Below are 18,024 nucleotides of genomic sequence, written 5' to 3' on the forward strand. Positions count from 1 at the left end.
AGTATCGGCTATCGTCATCGCCCTGCCCATTACGTCCGGTAGGAACGTCGCAGCTCAAACCTGTTGGTGTTTTCGAGGCGTGCATCACGTACAACCAGTTCACTGTACAAGAGACTATCTTTGTTGTGGACGACTCCAAGCAGCCAGTGCCGGCGCTCCTGGGCGAAGGTGTGTCACTTGCATTAGGATTGTTGGCACCACCTGTCGCTGGCATCAGCATTCATGCCGACACCGAGGAGTTGGCGTCGCTCCCAGCTATGCGTGGACCGGTGACGATTCACTTGGATTCCAGTCAACCAGCGATCCAGCAGTCAGCTCGGCGAGTGGCTCCGGCCTTGCTCCCCTCATTACGAGAACAACTGCAGGCATGGACGGAACAGGGTGTGGTCGAGACCGTTAGTGAAGTGCAGGCCACAGATTTCGTTTCTCCCCTTGTCCCGGTCATGAAGCCGGACAAGACGGTCCGGTGGTGTGTCGACTTGCGACAAGTCAACTCCGCCGTACGCCGGCCTGGTGTGCAGTTGCCAACCACCGACGACCTCCTGGCGCAGGTGTCCGGTGCAACGGTATTCTCGAAGTTAGATTTGAAGTCTGGCTACTCGCAGCTGGAACTAACTCCAGACTGCCACCATGCATTTGTCATCGCCTCCCCATTGGGGCACTACCGGTTCCGCCGATTACCATTTGGCGTGTCAAGCGGTCCTGAGCTCTTCCAGAGGAAGATGGAGCAGATCCTGGGCTCGATTGAGGGTGTGCTCATTTACCTGGATGACATCCTCGTCTTCGCTCCTTCTCAACAGGAGCATGACAAGCGACTAGCAGCGGTGAAAGCAGCACTCAAGGCGAACTGTGTCACGCTCAACGGCAAGAAGTGTGCATTCAGCGTCACGGAGCTGACCTTCTTGGGCCATCGAGTTTCAGCTTCCGGCGTCCGACCAGGTGAGGACAAGGTCAAGTCACTCCACGAGATGGCTGATCCGGAGAACGTCTCGCAACTGCGCTCTTTTCTTGGCCTCACCACGTACCTAGCTAAGTTCGTGCCTAACCTGGCTGACCTGCTCGCTCCGTTGACAGCTCTGCTCGCTGGAAACTGGGACTGGACTCCAGCATGTACACAGGCAGCCGCCGCTGTGCGACAACACCTTGCAACCGAGCCCGTGCTGGCACTCTTCAACCCTACCCTGCCGACGCGCGTTGAAGTCGACGCCTCTGGTACGGGTCTAGGAGCCGTCCTCATGCAGAAGCACGACGGTGACGAGTGGCGTCCCGTGTACTATGCTAGTCGTAAACTGACTGGACCAGAAACCCGCTACGCTACGATCGAGAGAGAGGCACTGGCGATAGTCTGGGGCCTGCAGCGTTTCCGCAGTTTCATCACCGGCCTTTCCGTGACAGTGTTGTCGGATCACAAGCCACTTCTGCAAGTGTTCGACCGTGCATACAACTTGTCAGCCGCCAGTGTACGGGTGCAACGGCTCATCCTGAAGGTGCAAGACCTTCACTACCAAGTCCAGTTCCGCCCTGGCAAGTTCAACGTACTAGCCGATGCTCTGTCACGTTTCCCGACCGAACCGGCAGATACCAGTTTCCTGGTCGTGCAAGCGATCTCCTGTGCTGACGGTCTACTACCTGATCAACGACGCAAGATAGCCGCCAAGACAGCCCAGGACGAGACGCTATGTGCAGTGCGCCAAGCTCTCCTGACTGACAAATGGCCGTCGACCTCCGCAGTGGCACCGTACCGTGGTCTTCGCCACGAGTTGAGTGTATGGCCGTACCCTAAGACTGACGACTTTGTCATCTTGCGAGGGGAGAGGTTAGTCATCCCAGAGTGTTGTGTGCCGGAGGTACTCGAGCTGGCACATGATGGGCATCCCGGCATCCCGAAAACCAAGGCACGCCTGCAGGAGTCAGTGTGGTGGCCTGGTTGGGCCAACGCAGCGAAGCGGCACGTGCAAAGCTGCGAGCCATGTGCGCTCGAAGCTCGACCGACAAAGGTACCTCTGCAGCCCAGAGAGCTACCACCACGGCCCTGGCACACGGTTGCCATTGACATCTTCTACTATGGTGGAAAGGCGTTTCTGAGTGTGATGGATTTGTACTCCCGCTATCCACTCGCTGCAGAACTAACCGGCGAGACGTCCTCGCGGGTGGTTACAGCGCTTCGCGCTATGTTTACCATGTTCGGGTATCCAGTGCGCGTCATCTCGGACAACGGTCCCCAGTTCGTCAGTGCAGAGACCGCAGCCCAGCTTCGTGACTGGGGCATCCAGCACGAGCGTATTGTCCCGTACACCCCAAGGCAAAACCCGGTAGAGCGTTTGCACCAGACACTCAAGCGCCATCTCAGAAAGTCATCGCAGGCGTCCCTCAAGCGAGCGATGCAAGAGTCGCTCGGTACCCTCCGCTCCACGGTGAATGCCACCACAGGGCATGCTCCGGCAGATCTGTTCCTGCGCGGTGGATTCCGCACGCAGTTGAAAGCTCTGCGCTGCCCCGGTTCAGAATCTGAGGAAGAGGACGATGACGAACTGGATGAAGCCGTTAGAGTGCGAGAAGCTGCAGTGAAGGCCTCTGTCAAGGACAGGTATGACACACGGCATCACACCGCTCCACGTCACTTGGCAGAAGGTGACGCAGTCTTTGTACAGCAAGCCTCCGGCGCGACAGAGAGAGCCACAGTGTTAGAGGCTAATGCTCATGAAGCCACCGTCGAGACCGAGGGTGGTGCCGTCCAGCGCCGTCATCTTGATCAGGTGAAGCCGTGCCGCGCTACGCCCGCCTCAGCGGACACCGAAGTGCCCATGCCGGTCCAGGAAGCGACCGATGTCACAACGCGTCGATCCGACCGAGCCAAGAAGCAGCCTGATAGGCTCAACCTGTAAACTGCTAGTCCCTCCTGCTTTGAAAGAAGGGGAGGTATGTTGAGGTTCGACCTCAACTAACTGAACTGCTACTGATCTGCATGATATCAGTCGCCATGTATCTAACTTTGCATTGTCGTCACTACCTACGTGTAGTGCACTGTTAGCTGTGTTTTAGTGTCGCGCGGTATCTGCGTGTCACGTGTTTATTGCTTTGCGTGGGCTTGTCCATACTTTGAGTGAGTGGTGAGTTTGTGCTGAGGGAGTTCTAGAGAGAGAGAGTTGGAATGGCGGACATGGTTTTTCGAGTGGTTTTCCCTTTTGCTTTTGTCTTGTAGTATTGTCTGAGATCATGATAGTCTAAGTAAGAGATATCTCAGAACCCATCCAGTTGTTGTCTAACAGTCTGCGAACGAGCGAGCCCGACTCAACAGATAGGGCATGCCAAGTATGTGGCGAATGCGTACAGAAGGAACACAGTGCAGGTAGGTCTAGGATGCTTCTAGCATATCAGCAGATTACTGAAAGCGCATCAATGACAGAGACAAAACATACATTACAACAAGAGTCATGCAACTATCAGCCATAGTTCAGTGGGACTACCACATAAATATGGTGTTATGAGTCTCGTACAATGAAATCCTACAACATTTCTTTGGATTCACAGTGCATATGTCCATATGCAACATCTCCAATCAGTTTTGGATCAGAATAATAATATTATGCATGTTCAAAATTGTTGGCCATCCCACTGGGCCATTTTTTGGCCAGTGGGAGGTGATTTTCCGGTCAGGGCTGAAAGGGTTATTATTAAAAGGACTTCTCCAACCTACTATGTAGAACATACATTTAGATGCAGATAACTTACGGGCATATAACGCTCTGAGAAACTCTTCGAGAGATTCGAGAGAGTCACCATCTGTTTACATAGACACAACAAATCACACACACACACACACACACACACACACACACACACACACACACACACACACACACACACACACACACACACACACACACACACACACACACACACACACACACACACACACACACACACACACACACACACACACACACACACACACACACACACACACACACACACACACACACACACACACACACACCTTTGACGCCCATCGCCGGAGGCGATGATGGCAATGCTACGGCAGAAGCCATAGCAACTTGTGCTGGGATTGCACCATTTAACCCTTTTTAAGAGCCGCCCCATACTTGAATGCGTCGTAAACGACGTATTCAAATGCAAAACTTCAACAGATCGTAACTCAGTCCAATCTCGCTCAAATCCAGTGATTGAAATATCCAGGGCGAAGAGAAAACGCTCACCTGTCGGGAGAAACAATCCGCGAAGCGCTGCGAGCAACGGTTCTCGAGATAAATCACTCGTAAGTTGAGCCGCGATCGCGGCAATTTCAAAAGCGCGCAGTGCGACTTTAGTATTGAGAATTTTGAGACTTTTCGTTACGCTGGTTTACTCGGATTTGCACGGGTTTCACCGTTGATATTGTCAAGAGTACACAGCGAAAAAATTGGAACTCCACGATCGAGTAAAATGAAATATCTGGAGCGGGACGCAATTGGATGCATTTGGGGCATTTTTCGTACTGTCGCTGCGATCTAGCGCTGGATAGACGGTGTGCTGGCTATCATGATCGACCTCATTCTCTTCCTCTCGCGGAGACCTTTCCAGGAAGCCCTAGATTGTGAGGATTGAGTGAGTAGAACTGAAGCTATGATCCAAGGAACACGAAAAAATGCAGAATTTTGAAATTTTCCTGTGGCTCTTAAAGGGTTAACAGCTTGCAAGGCTGAAGGATTGACCGTCACTATTCAGTCTGGTCTACACCATAGAGCTATTTGAAGTGACTTTTTCTGGGCAGTGAATCCCTATTTTTGGTCTTTTTCATTTTTCTCCACTCACACACATCACACCACATACCCCGGCATGCACTGGCTGTTGGTAACCACCCAGGAGAATGTAAGAAAAGTCAGGAGGAGTCTGAGAAAGAGAAGAAAGACACACACACACACACACAAATACACACACACACACACACACACACACACACACACACACACACACGCACACACGCACACACGCACGCACACACACACACACACACAGAAAACAGGAGTAGTTGGGGTGCGTTCGAGCTTTCCCTAGCTTCTAGGTGAAATTTATCCCAGAAGTCGAAGAAAGTTAGGTTGTGTAGGAACTGCGATTCGGAGTGCGATTCTGTGGAGTGATCGTTATCAGTGGGCTTGTGGTCTGCTGTGGTCTGACAGGCACAGCCATCATCTACGGTCTTAACCCTTTCCATGCCATGAACGCGTATACGCGTTATTTTAGTATGGGCTGATTGGCCATGGACGCGTTTACGCGTTCTGCCTACACTGTACAGTACATGTATATCGCGCGCTATAGACGAGTGTACAAACTGTCATAACTCCGTCAAATTATCTCGGACTGCTAAGGTTGAAACACCACTGGAAAGGTCTTGAGCTCAGCTTTCCAGGGATATAAAGGTCTTTGCGATACGACAAGGTATGACCTAGCGGCGACAAATTGAACGGCCAGAATGCGCAAATTTCACTTTTTGGCGATCGATTCAAATTTTTTGTTCGCGACTTCGTGCGGGCTAGGGGATTTCCCCTAGAGACAGCGTGTGCGCAGTCAGCTTAAACAAACGCGCTTGAATCTCAGCTTTCCAACGCAGTTTGAATCGTGAAAGTCAGTTCACCATGAGCAAGAAGACGAAAGAAAACGTGAGAGGCAGTCGTATTGTTTTTTCAGGCACGATATGGGGACTTGGAGAGGAGATGGAAGTGGCCCTGGTATGCCTGTCGCGCTGTGAGTCCCTGAAATGGCTTCCTGTGGTCCAGATCTTTCCAACAAGCCATGGCTCGTGAAACCCATCAAGGTACAGTGAAATGCAAATATATTTCGTTCTGATGTGCGCGTGCAGCTTTGAACAGGTGAGCTCAGCGCCTGAACAATGCGTGGTGAACACAGGAAAACTTGCTGGCATGGAAAGGGTTAAAAGGTCTTCTCCAACCTTTACCTACTATGTAAAACAAACATTTAGATGCAGATAACTTACGGGCATATAACGCTTCGATCATCTCCTCGAAATCGAAAGATTCATCATCTGTTTACACAGACACAACAAATCACACACACACACACACACACACACACACACACACACACACACACACACACACACACACACACACACACACACACACACACACACACACACACACACACACACACACACGCACGCACGCACACGCACGCACACACGCACACACACACCCACGCACAAACACACACACACACACACACACACACACAAAGAAAAACAGGAGTAGATGGGGTGCGTTCGAGCTTTCCCTAGCTTCTAGGTGAAATTTATCCCAGAAGTCGAAGAAAGTTAGGTTGTGTAGGAACAGTTATATAGACCAGCGCTTTGGCCTAGTGGTTGTGGGCTTGCATGCGAATCACAAGGTCCCGAGTTCGAAACCCACGCTGGGAGCAAGGAGCATGTGCTGTGCTAACAAAAGCGGTGACGCATACGTGAACCACTTTATAGTCAATCCGTCACCACCATGCGCTCTTAGCCGAAGCAATGTGTGAAGCAGAACACACCAACATGGCAAGGACACTTCCGTTGACAGATAATTTGTACGCCTCTGGACAGCTGTTTCGCTCCTTAGTGATAGCTTGCATAGCGTCCTACCGGTAGGACGTTGCGTCCTACCGGTAGGACGCTGGAAATCACGCTGAGAAAATCTGAACGCTTGAGAATTTTTTTTTTTGAACTGGGTTGTTGTAATCTTTGGACTCCTTAGCAGTGGCGCAAGACGCGAGCACATGTTCTGCGCACTGCGCATGCGCAAATTTTCATTGTCAAAATGCCTACATTGATTCAGGTCGGAACGCGAGTAACTGTGCCAGCGACGACTTTTGATCATGGTTTTTACGCACACGATGAGGATCGATGGTCATTCTCCACTTACGGAGACAGCTGGAGAAGTGCGGAGTGTTTGGGCACTGTTTTGAGTGTGACTTTTGATCGAGAACGATGCAGAATAAAGTGGGATTTGGACAGTACTACATCGATTGTAGCCGTTGCTGACGTTCGTGCAGCTGCAGAGTCCGACCCGTGCGACGACGGAGCAAGAGGTAAGCGTAGAATTGTTCGTCCCAAGCGTTTTGAGGACAGCGACAGCGATGTAGCCGATCCGCAGCCTAGTAATAGTCGTACCTGTGCAAATAGTCGTAGTGCAAGTTCTGGATCTGTGCGTGCTGCACGTTCTGCTCTGTCGTCCAATGTTCCATCGAGAAAACGCCGCCGCTCTCCAACTCCGGAGCCTGCGGAGATACATTCGATTGACGACGACGACGATACTTCAACCGATCGGCCTAGTAATAGTCGTACCTGTGCAAATAGTCGTAGTGTAAGTTCTGGATCTGTGCGTGCGGCACGTTCTGCTCAGTCGTCCAATGTTCCATCGAGAAAACGCCGCCGCTCTCCAACTCCAGAGCCTGACCAATGCTTGTTTGACGACGACGATGATACTTCACCGTTGTCAGTAAATCCGACTTCCCAAGACCCCGTATCGACGCGGCGACAACCTGCACTAGCTGCACTCGATGGCGACGACAGCAGCTCAAGTAGCTGTTGCAGTGACGACGATAGTGATTCGGATTCATCGGAATGTAGCAGTAGTGAAGGTTCGAGTCTTGAAGACGCTCCCACTGTTCTTCAGGCACATGGTTTGGACTGGACATTGGGTGACATAGTGATCGATCAGTACAAGGATATTCCGTACAAAGCGAAAGTAAATGCTGACAATTTGCACACAATGAATGAATTGGACGCCTGGATGCTGTTCTTTCCGCACGAGGAAATGGATGAGATAGTGAAGTGCACAAATGCTCACCTGCGTGACAAGCGGAAATCTGTAACCCGCGATGAGTTTTACAAGGTGATAGGTCTCCTCTACCTGATGACGCTGTGTCCAGTACGTTGCCAACGGCGTGACCACTGGAGTGTGACCGAGGGTCTCCTTCCAGCACCAGCCTTCGGACGTCGATACGGCATGGGAGCAAATCGCTTTGAGGAAATTCTTGCTGCCATGCACTTTCGTCCACCAGTCAGCGGAGACACCAGGCGCGGCTGGAAAATTGTGAGCCCCCTCATCGACATGTGCAATTTGAAGTGGCAGACTTCAATCCGGCCCGGCCACAAATTGACGGTGGACGAGTCAATGTTTGCTTGGTACGGTCGTGGTGGTGACATTGGCGGGATGCCCACAGTCATCAAAATCAAGCGGAAGCCGAAAGGTGTGGGCTGCGAAATTAAGTCCGTTGCTGATGCGTCCACCAACATTATGCTTGCGATGGAGATCAACGAGGGCAAAGACACCATGGCTACCAAGAAGTGGCAGAAAGAGTTCGGTGCTGGAACTGCCACAACTTTGCGACTGACGGATACATGGCATGGCTCGGGAAGAATCGTGTGCGGCGATTCCTGGTTTGCATCCGTCAAGACAGCAGTCGCTCTTATGAAGCATGGGCTCTTCTTTGCGGGTGTTGTCAAGACGGCGCACACAGCCTTCCCGTTGAAGCTCCTGTCCGCGATGTGTCCTTCTCCGAAAGGCCGCTTCGTGTCCGCAACCGCGCAGAGGGACGGCATAGCACTGAATGCCGTGGCATGGCGCGACAGGAAGGTGCATTCGTTTGTCAGCACGTGCGGGACGACTCTTGCCGGAGATCCTGCCAAGAAAAAGCGGTATGATGACAACTTGAAGCTGTACTTCAAGACAGTTGATCGACCGAAGTTGGTGGCAATGTACCACGATGGCGCGCCTTCCATTGATGTGCACAACCACCTTCGGCAGGATGGCTTGGCTCTGGAGCAAGTGTGGCGCACGGACACCTGGCACCATCGTGTGTATGCCTCAGTGTTTGGCATCATGGAGACAAATGCTTACCTTGCATTTTCCCATTTCTGCTGTGGCCTCGACAAGATCACCCACTCGGCATTCACCACTCGTCTTGCGGAGCAACTGATCCGCTACAACGCCCCGCAGCAGCCGCAAAGTCAAACAGGTGCTGCGGAACCTGAAGCAGATCAGCCTGACGGCACCGAGCATCGGTTGGTATCCCTGTCTGAGGTCAGCGGCAAGCCACACACACAGCGTAAATGTGTTGTGTGCAGGTATGTCCGCGACTCGGGCAGGAAGGCGAGCTACTATTGCTCCACGTGTGGGCCGAATGCCGTGATGTGCTCTCCGGCCACGGGACGCACGTGCTTTCAATACCACATCGTCCATGGCCTGCCACACTGAGTGAACGTGTGTTCAGCCTGCTATGCTCATGCTTGCATCTATATTATTTATTTTTCATTATAACTCCTTTTCCTACTGTTGCCAAGGGCGTTCTACTGTTGCCACGGGACGTATGTGCTTTCAATACCACATCGTCCATGGCCTGCCACACTGAGTGAACGTGTGTTCAGCCTGCTATGCTCATGCTTGCATCTATATTATTTATTTTTCATTATAACTCCTTTTTTCTACTGTTGCCAAGGGCGTTGCCATGGTACCCGGCAATTCAACATTCGACACGGTCGTTATAATGCATTGCTTACATCAGTCAGCCTGCTATGCTCATCTTACATTATTTATTGTTCAATATATCTTCTTTTGTTCTGCCGCTTCCATGGGCGTTGCCATGGTAGCCTGCGGTAGTACTCCTCCAACCGCGTCCAAATTTTCAGAACTTCACCGAATGGCTCTACGTGGTGTGTGGTTTCAATTTTATGGAAGACACTGGTATATAGCCAGTGTGGCATGTCTGTGTATGATGGTCCTACCGGTAGGTCCTACCGGTAGGACCAGGGTCTATGCAAGCTATCATTAGAGAGCTGATCAGCAGAGGATGATGATGGATGACAATGATGATAATGGAGTGTATCTAAAACATAAATATTTTCTATAAACTCACCAGAGTGCGATTCGGAGTGCGATTCGGAGTGCGATTCGGGGTGCGATTCTGTGGAGTGATCGTTATCAGTGGGCGTGTGGTCTGCTCACAGAAACACAACAAAAAGCAAGATAATTATAGATCAACTGGTCTTCCTTATCTTGCTCCCAGCCCCGTGCCTTCTCCACACTTCTACAATGGAAAAGATAACTACGACTCGTAGAAGACTGTTTATGAAGACAGGACAACGGAAACACAACCGGACATGATAAACTCAAGACAAAGACTGCGTTTCAACACATACGCACATGCTCAGGAATGCGCAACACACACCAGCCCATAGCTGTACTGATGAGGCGTGGATGGCCGAAACAGCTTGCTGTCACTACAGCCTTGGGTAAAGCACATTTGGGTAGACAATTCACCGGGGTCAACCTGCTCCATAATATCCCACACAAACAATTACCGTAATTTACTGGCTCGAGTTGAAATTGATGACATTGTTGTAGTACGTTATTTTGTGTACGTCGTGTGTATGTGGTGTTGGTGCATGCGCGTGTTGCTGTGGTGTGAAAAGCAGTCTTCGTCTTGAGTTCGCCATGTCTAGTTGTGTTTCCGTAGTCGTCTTGCAATAAACAGTCTTTCTAAATGTCGTTATCGTCGTCCCCTTTGTATAAGTGTGGAGATGGCACGCGGCTGGGAGCAGGTGGAGAAAAGGCAGTACAACAATATAACACCCAAGCAAAATGTGTAGTTGACTTACAGCGGGCTTAACTGCCCTTGGACGGGGAAATCAAGGCCCCAAGTAGGGATACAGTCGTCCCTCTCTAATCCGGCACTTGTTTATCTGGAACCCTTGCCAACCGGCGCACTTTCTGACGAAACCGATTTTTTTCGTTCAATTCCTACATCTTAATCCGGCACTTGAATTCCACCTCCGGCAGTGACTTTTTGAAACGACTCACTCAAACTGCACGTAGTTTGATTTCATAATCCGGCAGTACGATCGTACAGGTGCACTCCTTGCCATGCCAGGCTAGGCCAGTCTGGTCAATGTTGTCCAGGAGACAACGGCTAAGCAGTCAACCCTACTTTCTTATTTTAGCAAGGAGTAGTGTCCTGCCAATTTTCAGGTGTGTGTGCGTGTGCGTGTGTGTGCAAGAGTTCATGTGAACATGTTCTTTGTTTTACTTTATCACTGTGTATATTCCCGGAGAACAATTGAGAATATAAACCCGTGCACCAAATACTTGGGTCGACACGGAAAAACCCTGCGTTTTGACGTATGATACATGCATGCAATTGGGTAGGGCCGGGTCAGAGGGCAGGATTTCTTAATCCAGCACCCTCGTTAACTTAATCCAGCAGAAAACGCCGTAGCAAAAGGTGCCGGATTAGAGAGGGACGACTGTAGTAGACTTCTAACAAGGAGTGAACTTAGAACTAGTAAAATATGATAGCTATAATTAAATGTTATTGTGAAGTTTCAAGTTCATCGTGGTTATCTTGATCATGGTTTCCGACTGAACAGTCGGCGAGCTGGGAGGCTTGCTCTGTCGGCAACCTACATGCTAGCTAGGGTCTTGCATTCAATAAGGTATACAGTTGTCTGTTTGTCAGAGTACGACAGGCGCAGCCATTATCTACGGTCTTAAGGTCTTCTCCAACCTATACCTGCTATGTAAAACAAACATTTAGATGCAGATAACCTACGGGCATTATCCGCTTCGAACAGCTCCTCGAAACTGAAAGATTCACCATCTGTTTACACAGACACAACAAATCACACACACACACATACACACACACACACACACACACACACACACACACACACACACACACACACACACACACACACACACACACACACACACACACACACACACACACACACACACACACACACACACACACACACACACACACACACACACACACACACACACACACACACACACACACAAGAAAACCAGGAGTAGATGGGGTGCGTTCGAGCTTTCCCTAGTTTCTAGGTGAAATTTATTCCAGAAGTCGAAGAAAGTATGGTTGTGTAGGAACAGTTATATGGCCAGCGCTTTGGCCTAGTGGTTGTGGACTTGCCTGCGAATCACAAGGTCCCGAGTTCGAAACCCGCGCTGGGAGCAAGGAACATGTACTGTGCTAACAAAAGCGGTGACGCATACGTGAACCACTTTATAGTCAATCCGTCACCACCATGCGCTCTTAGCCGAAGCAATGTGTGAAGCAGAACACACCAACACGGCAAGGACACTTCCGTTGACAGATAATTTGTACGCCTCTGGACAGCTGTTTCGCTCCTTAGAGAGCTGATCAGCAGAGGATGATGATGGATGACAACGACGATAATGGAGTGTATCTAAAACATAATTATTTTCTATAAACTCACCGGGGTGCAATTCGGATTGCGATTCGGGGTGCGATTCTGTGGAGTGATCGTTATCAGTGGGCTTGTGTTCTGCTCACAGAAACACAACAAAAAGCAAGATATGGTTTAACTGGTCTTCCTTATCTTGCTCCCAGCCCCAAGCCTTCTCCACACTTCTACAATGGAAAAGATAACTAGCACTCGTAGAAGACTGTTTATGAAGACAGGATGACGAAAACCCAATTGGACATGACGAACCCAAAAACGAAAACTGCCATTACCTACGGTCATAAAGACTTCTCCAACCTATGTACTATGTAAAACGTACATTTAGATACAGATAACTTACTGGCATTGAACGCGTTGAAAATCTCTTCGACTGTTTCGCTATCTGTTTACATAGACACAACAAATCACACACACATGCACACACGCACACACACACGCGCACGCACGCACGCACACTCACTCACGCACACACACGCACACACACGCACACACACACACGCACGCACACACACACACACACACACACACACACACACACACACACACACACACACACACACACACACACACACACACACACACATACACACACACACACACACACACAAACACGAAGAAAAACAGTAGTTGGGGTGCGTTCGAGCTTTCCCTAGCTTCTAGGTGAAATTTATCCCAGAAGTCGAAGAAAGTTAGGTTGTGTAGGAACAGTTATATGGCCAGCGCTTTGGCCTAGTGGTTGTGGGCTTGCCTACGAATCACAAGGTCCCGAGTTCGAAACCCGTGCCGGGAGCAAGGAGCATGTGCTGTACTAACAAAAGCGGTGACGCATACGTGAACCACTTTATAGTCAATCCGTCACCACCATGCGCTCTTAAGCCTAGTTCACATTCGACGCAACGCCGACGGTACGGGACGTAAGGGCTTGTCGGGAGGGCTGGGGTGAGCTGTAAAATCCCCTGTACGATTCGTACGACACGACATGCAGCAGTCGTTGCGACGTTCAACGTCGAACGGCGCGAGTCATAAGACACGGTCCGTGACGGGGTGACTTTCGGACCTAATTTCTCGTTTTTCGGGACTTCTTTTCAATTATTTCTCCTTGAAAGAAGCGGAATCAAGTAACAATACCAGTTTTTCATGAAGACCAAAAAATTAGCCCTGAAAGTTGTGGCATTCAAATAATAGCCCCAGGAAATGATAGAATAGTTCGTCTGTCACACTTCTGAACTATCCCTAAATATAATAAGTGACATGAGATCTTATGTTGCTAAAATTCAACTCAAGTCGTGCTAGCCATTCTGTGAGTTATCATGGGAAGCGCAGTGTTCGAAATGCTAAAAATATCCAAGTACGAATCGGGAGTGTCGGCGCACGACGCCGTCTCCTGTTCACACTCGAATTGCAGCTGTTTTGTACGCTTGCGTCCCCGTCTACGCCCGTCTACGGTATGAAAAGTTGGATCGATCCAACTCTTCCCGTCGCTTCCCGATCTGTACGGTAGTACGGTTGCGTTCCCGTTTCTGGTGTTCACATTGGACGCCGTCAGACCGTCCCGTCGCTTCCCGTCGATCCTTACGTCGCGTCCCGTCGCGCCCCGTCGAATGTGAACTAGGCTTTAGCCGAAGCAATGTGTGAAGCATAACACACCCACACGGCAAGGACACTTCCGTTGACAGATAATGTGTACGCCTCTGGACAGCTGTTTCGCTCCTTAGAGAGCTGATCAGCAGAGGATGATGATGGATGACAACGACGATAATGGAGTGTATCTAAAACATAATTATTTTCTATAAACTCACCGGGGTGCAATTCGGATTGCGATTCGGGGTGCGATTCTGTGGAGTGATCGTTATCAGTGGGCTTGTGTTCTGCTCACAGAAACACAACAAAAAGCAGGATATGGTTTAACTGGTCTTCCTTATCTTGCTCCCAGCCCCGTGCCTTCTCCACACTTCTACAATGGAAAAGATAACTAGCACTCGTAGAAGACTGTTTATGAAGACAGGATGACGAAAACCCAATTGGACATGACGAACCCAAAAACGAAAACTGCCCTTACCTACGGTCTTAAGGACTTCTCCAACCTATGTACTATGTAAAACGTACATTTAGATACAGATAACTTACTGGCATTGAACGCGTTGAAAATCTCTTCGACTGTTTCGCTATCTGTTTACATAGACACAACAAATCACACACACATGCACACACGCACACACACGCGCACGCACACACACACTCACCCACACACACGCACACACACACACACACGCACACACACTCACACACGCACGCACACACACACGCACACGCACACGCACACGCACACGCACACGCACACACACACACATGCACACACACGCACGAGCACGCGCACACACACACACACAAACAGGAGTTCTAGAGGTGCATTGGAGCTTCCTCTAGCTTCTAGGGGAAATTTATCCCGGAAGCGGAAGAAAGGAACAGTTATGTAGACCAGCACTTTGGCCGAGTGGTTGTGGTCTTGCCTGCGAATCACAAGGTCCCGAGTTCGAGACCAGCGCTGGGAGCAGGGAGCGTGTACTGTGCTAACAAAAGCGGTGATGCATGCGTAAACCACTTTACATGCAATGAACTGCGCCGACACCCACGGTCAACTGGGTACTCACTACTCGGAGTGAGGGTAACATGGATGCAGCTAACGAAGTTCTGCCCCTTGTCGGGAATTGGTTGTGAGACTTACCACCTCACCCTCGCCGTTAGGAGCTGCATCTGCCACCCTGGTATCACAGGCATGGTGTTGACTTGGCACGAGCAAAACTTCCTAAGTTGGTTGTGTTTCTCAACGCAATATGGCCGGTTGTAACGCGGGCGTGCGGACGTTTTTATCGAAGAATCCGGAGACCCTCTCTCAGCAGTCTATGTCTGCGAAGTGTATCGGGGAATGCATGCAAAGCAATAGTGCGGGCTCCAATCCCATGTTATGTCTTTTAAGAATTGGAGAAACGAACAAATGATAACATCGCTATGCTTTTTTCCCAGGTCGTCAAGGTTGCGGTGTTGTAATCATCGCATTACCGTTCATATGTTTTTGGGTGTTCTGCTAATGGGCCGGTGATGTAAGGATCGGGTAGATTGCAGTGTTTTAAAGCGGGCGGGACTAGTATGCTTTTTTGCCTAGCTCATCATGCACGTCATTAGAACTGATCGATTACATCATTGTATTGAAGAAAAAACGTTTCCATCAGGTCGAATAACATGCATGATGAGCTAGGCAAAAAAAGCATAGCGTAGGGCCCTGAGCTTTCAAGCTCTTTCGTTACTACCACTACTAGTACTACGTCCGGAGCATGCGCACCGTCTTTCAGGGTTCTTTTCAGTTTTCATCTTTCCTTGTAAGAATGAGCTTGTGAAACGACAGCTGGTCCTTTGAGCTTTGCCTGAGTCTTGGATGCTTCGATGTGGATGCGTAAAAATGGCGTCGACGTGTGCACACGAGTAGTGCTGGTGAAATCCCGCCGAGTCACTCGAGTACGCGCCGCACCGGGCGTTGCGCAACCCTAGACCTGCGTAATAGCGCAGGGCGCAGGCTTGGCTCTCGCGACCGCATTTCAGTGAGCAGCACTGTGTGTGCAGGCGCGCATAGGGCACGGGGGGGGGGGGGGGGGTTCACGTGAACCCCCCCCCCCCCCCCCCTAACAATTTCGACATAGGTTCAGCATGCACATAATGACCGTGAATGACATGCACCAGCCATCCTACATCCTACACATGTGCGGCCGTGCACCCCCCCCCCCCCCTAGAAGGGGACCCCTAAAAGGGGGGGGGGACCAGCTCCGCCCCTGGTTGGCATGTGCGTGGGTTATTCAAACTGACTTACCAGTAGAGTTATCACCGACCAGACCCTCGAATCCAGACAATGACTCGAGTCCTTGATCCCCGGATGAAGACATTGTCTCGTGTCCTAAAGGCATTGACTGGGATCCTTGATCCTGGGATGAAGACATTGCCTGGGGTCCTTGATCCTGGGATGAAGACATTGCCTGGGGTCCTGGTCCATGTCCTGAAGATGATGAATGGGGCCCTTGTTGCGTTCCTGTTCAGAGAGACAAAAAACCAAGACAGTAAAGTAAGCGTACTCATACCACGAGAACAATGGAACAATATCTTTTTCATGTGATCATCATCACATTGAGTTTTGGACTACAAAGGAAAGATATATAATTATTATGGTACTCGCATGAAAACGACGCCGTTCAGTTCCATTGTTCTCGTAGTATGTATTGGTGTCGGGGTCCCAACGCATCCCAACACTCAACAGTATACTATCAGTTATAGTTACATTGCATTATATTACTGATACGGAAAGCCATCTTTGTCTCCAACCAAAGCAACAACTCGCGGAGCAACCAAAGAACAACTAAACTGAAAAGAAGAACCACATGGTTCAAAACCAATACACAAACCCGGCCCGTATCGCGTATGCCAGCGACACATGCATGAAAGCAAGTACAGAATGCAGAAAAGTGGCTTGCATGAAAAGTGCGTAGCGTTCACACCTGTATGCTAACCCGCACTACAACTTGCGTACTATACAAGGGACTAGTACTGCGCAGTACGCATGCATTCAAACAAAGCTGTAGACATGCGTTGCATAAATTTCCAGTATGAGTGCGCTCACTTTTTTTTCATCGATATTGGGTTTCTTGTCTCCAGGCCGACTTAAAAAAATTATGACCCTAGATTGATTTTGCCTTGCTATGCAGTGTATGACAGGTTCTTTTTTGATTTATTTTGTATTTTACATCGCACACCAAACGGGCATTGATGCCCAATATTATGATGGCGATAGAATAGAAAAAAAATGAAACGTGGCTCGATAAAGCACGAGCTGTACTCGGGAAAATGAGACAGTAGCCAATCGGAAATACATGTACATGTACCGGTAATTACAAGGAAGTTCTAACGGAATTTACAGTCAGAGAAAATGGGGAAATGAGGACGGATGCCAGAGGGAGATCATGTTCTTGAATGTGCTACATGATTTTGATTTCCCGCGTTCCGCTTAACTTAATGGGTAAAACTGAAATCATGATATGCAATGTTGTCGTTGTATGTGTCATGGATGTTTTAGGAAATTGGAATTGACTAGGCATGCATGAAATCATCGCTGCGTGCATATGTACACATTCGTGTGTGTGTGTGTGTGTGTGTGCGTGTGTGTGTGTGTGTGCGTGTGTGCGTGTTTGTGTGTGTGTGTGTGTATGTGTGTGCATGCATGAATGTGCGTGTGTCTATCTAACTTACGCATCGCGGCGGGTACAACGATATGGCTAGGCCTGCGATTTCTCTTTGCTTGTCCTGCCAGTGTAGTGTCGGTTCATTGCATGTTCACAAAAACAACAAAAAGTCATTGAAAACATGTCACACGCTAGGTAGAATGTAACAGAAGCAGAGTGCACGGTTTCCCCTGCGCCTGCCAACACAGCACAGTAAAATCTGTGACAGACGACCACCCCTTGGGGCCAGAGAAAGCGGTCTTTAGTGGCAGGTGGTCCTTAGTTAGTTAGAGGTTTGCACCGCACAACCATAATTTTATGAATGTGAGACCGTCCGTGCCTGGCACAGTGGTCGGTAGCACCAGGCTGGTCGCTAGTCACGGTGGTCTTAGTCACAGGTTTTACTGTAGTACCAGGCTGGTCGCTAGTCACGGTGGTCTTTAGTTACAGGTTTTACCGTGCTCGCATAGCATCATA

The 18,024-nt window shown here is 49.7% G+C and overlaps 1 protein-coding gene across 2 annotated transcripts in view; it reads right to left on the minus strand.

The window, feature by feature from the left end:
• Positions 1-18,024, minus strand: part of LOC135827618 (retinitis pigmentosa 1-like 1 protein) — a 59,185-nt gene that overhangs the window by 37,087 nt on the left and 4,074 nt on the right. For both annotated transcript variants that reach the window (XM_065340085.1, XM_065340084.1), the window contains exons 4-13: positions 17,576-17,629; positions 16,149-16,364; positions 14,414-14,455; positions 14,086-14,154; positions 12,627-12,668; positions 12,299-12,367; positions 11,602-11,649; positions 9,910-9,990; positions 5,993-6,040; positions 3,733-3,783 (exon numbers count right to left, since the gene is read on the minus strand). In XM_065340085.1, the coding sequence (XP_065196157.1) occupies positions 3,733-3,783; positions 5,993-6,040; positions 9,910-9,990; positions 11,602-11,649; positions 12,299-12,367; positions 12,627-12,668; positions 14,086-14,154; positions 14,414-14,455; positions 16,149-16,364; positions 17,576-17,629 (720 nt within the window). The remainder of the gene's footprint in view (positions 1-3,732; positions 3,784-5,992; positions 6,041-9,909; positions 9,991-11,601; positions 11,650-12,298; positions 12,368-12,626; positions 12,669-14,085; positions 14,155-14,413; positions 14,456-16,148; positions 16,365-17,575; positions 17,630-18,024) is intronic.

The sequence above is a fragment of the Sycon ciliatum genome, chromosome 11, assembly GCF_964019385.1.
Source record: "Sycon ciliatum chromosome 11, ocSycCili1.1, whole genome shotgun sequence".
NCBI classification, from domain to species: Eukaryota; Metazoa; Porifera; class Calcarea; order Leucosolenida; family Sycettidae; genus Sycon; species Sycon ciliatum.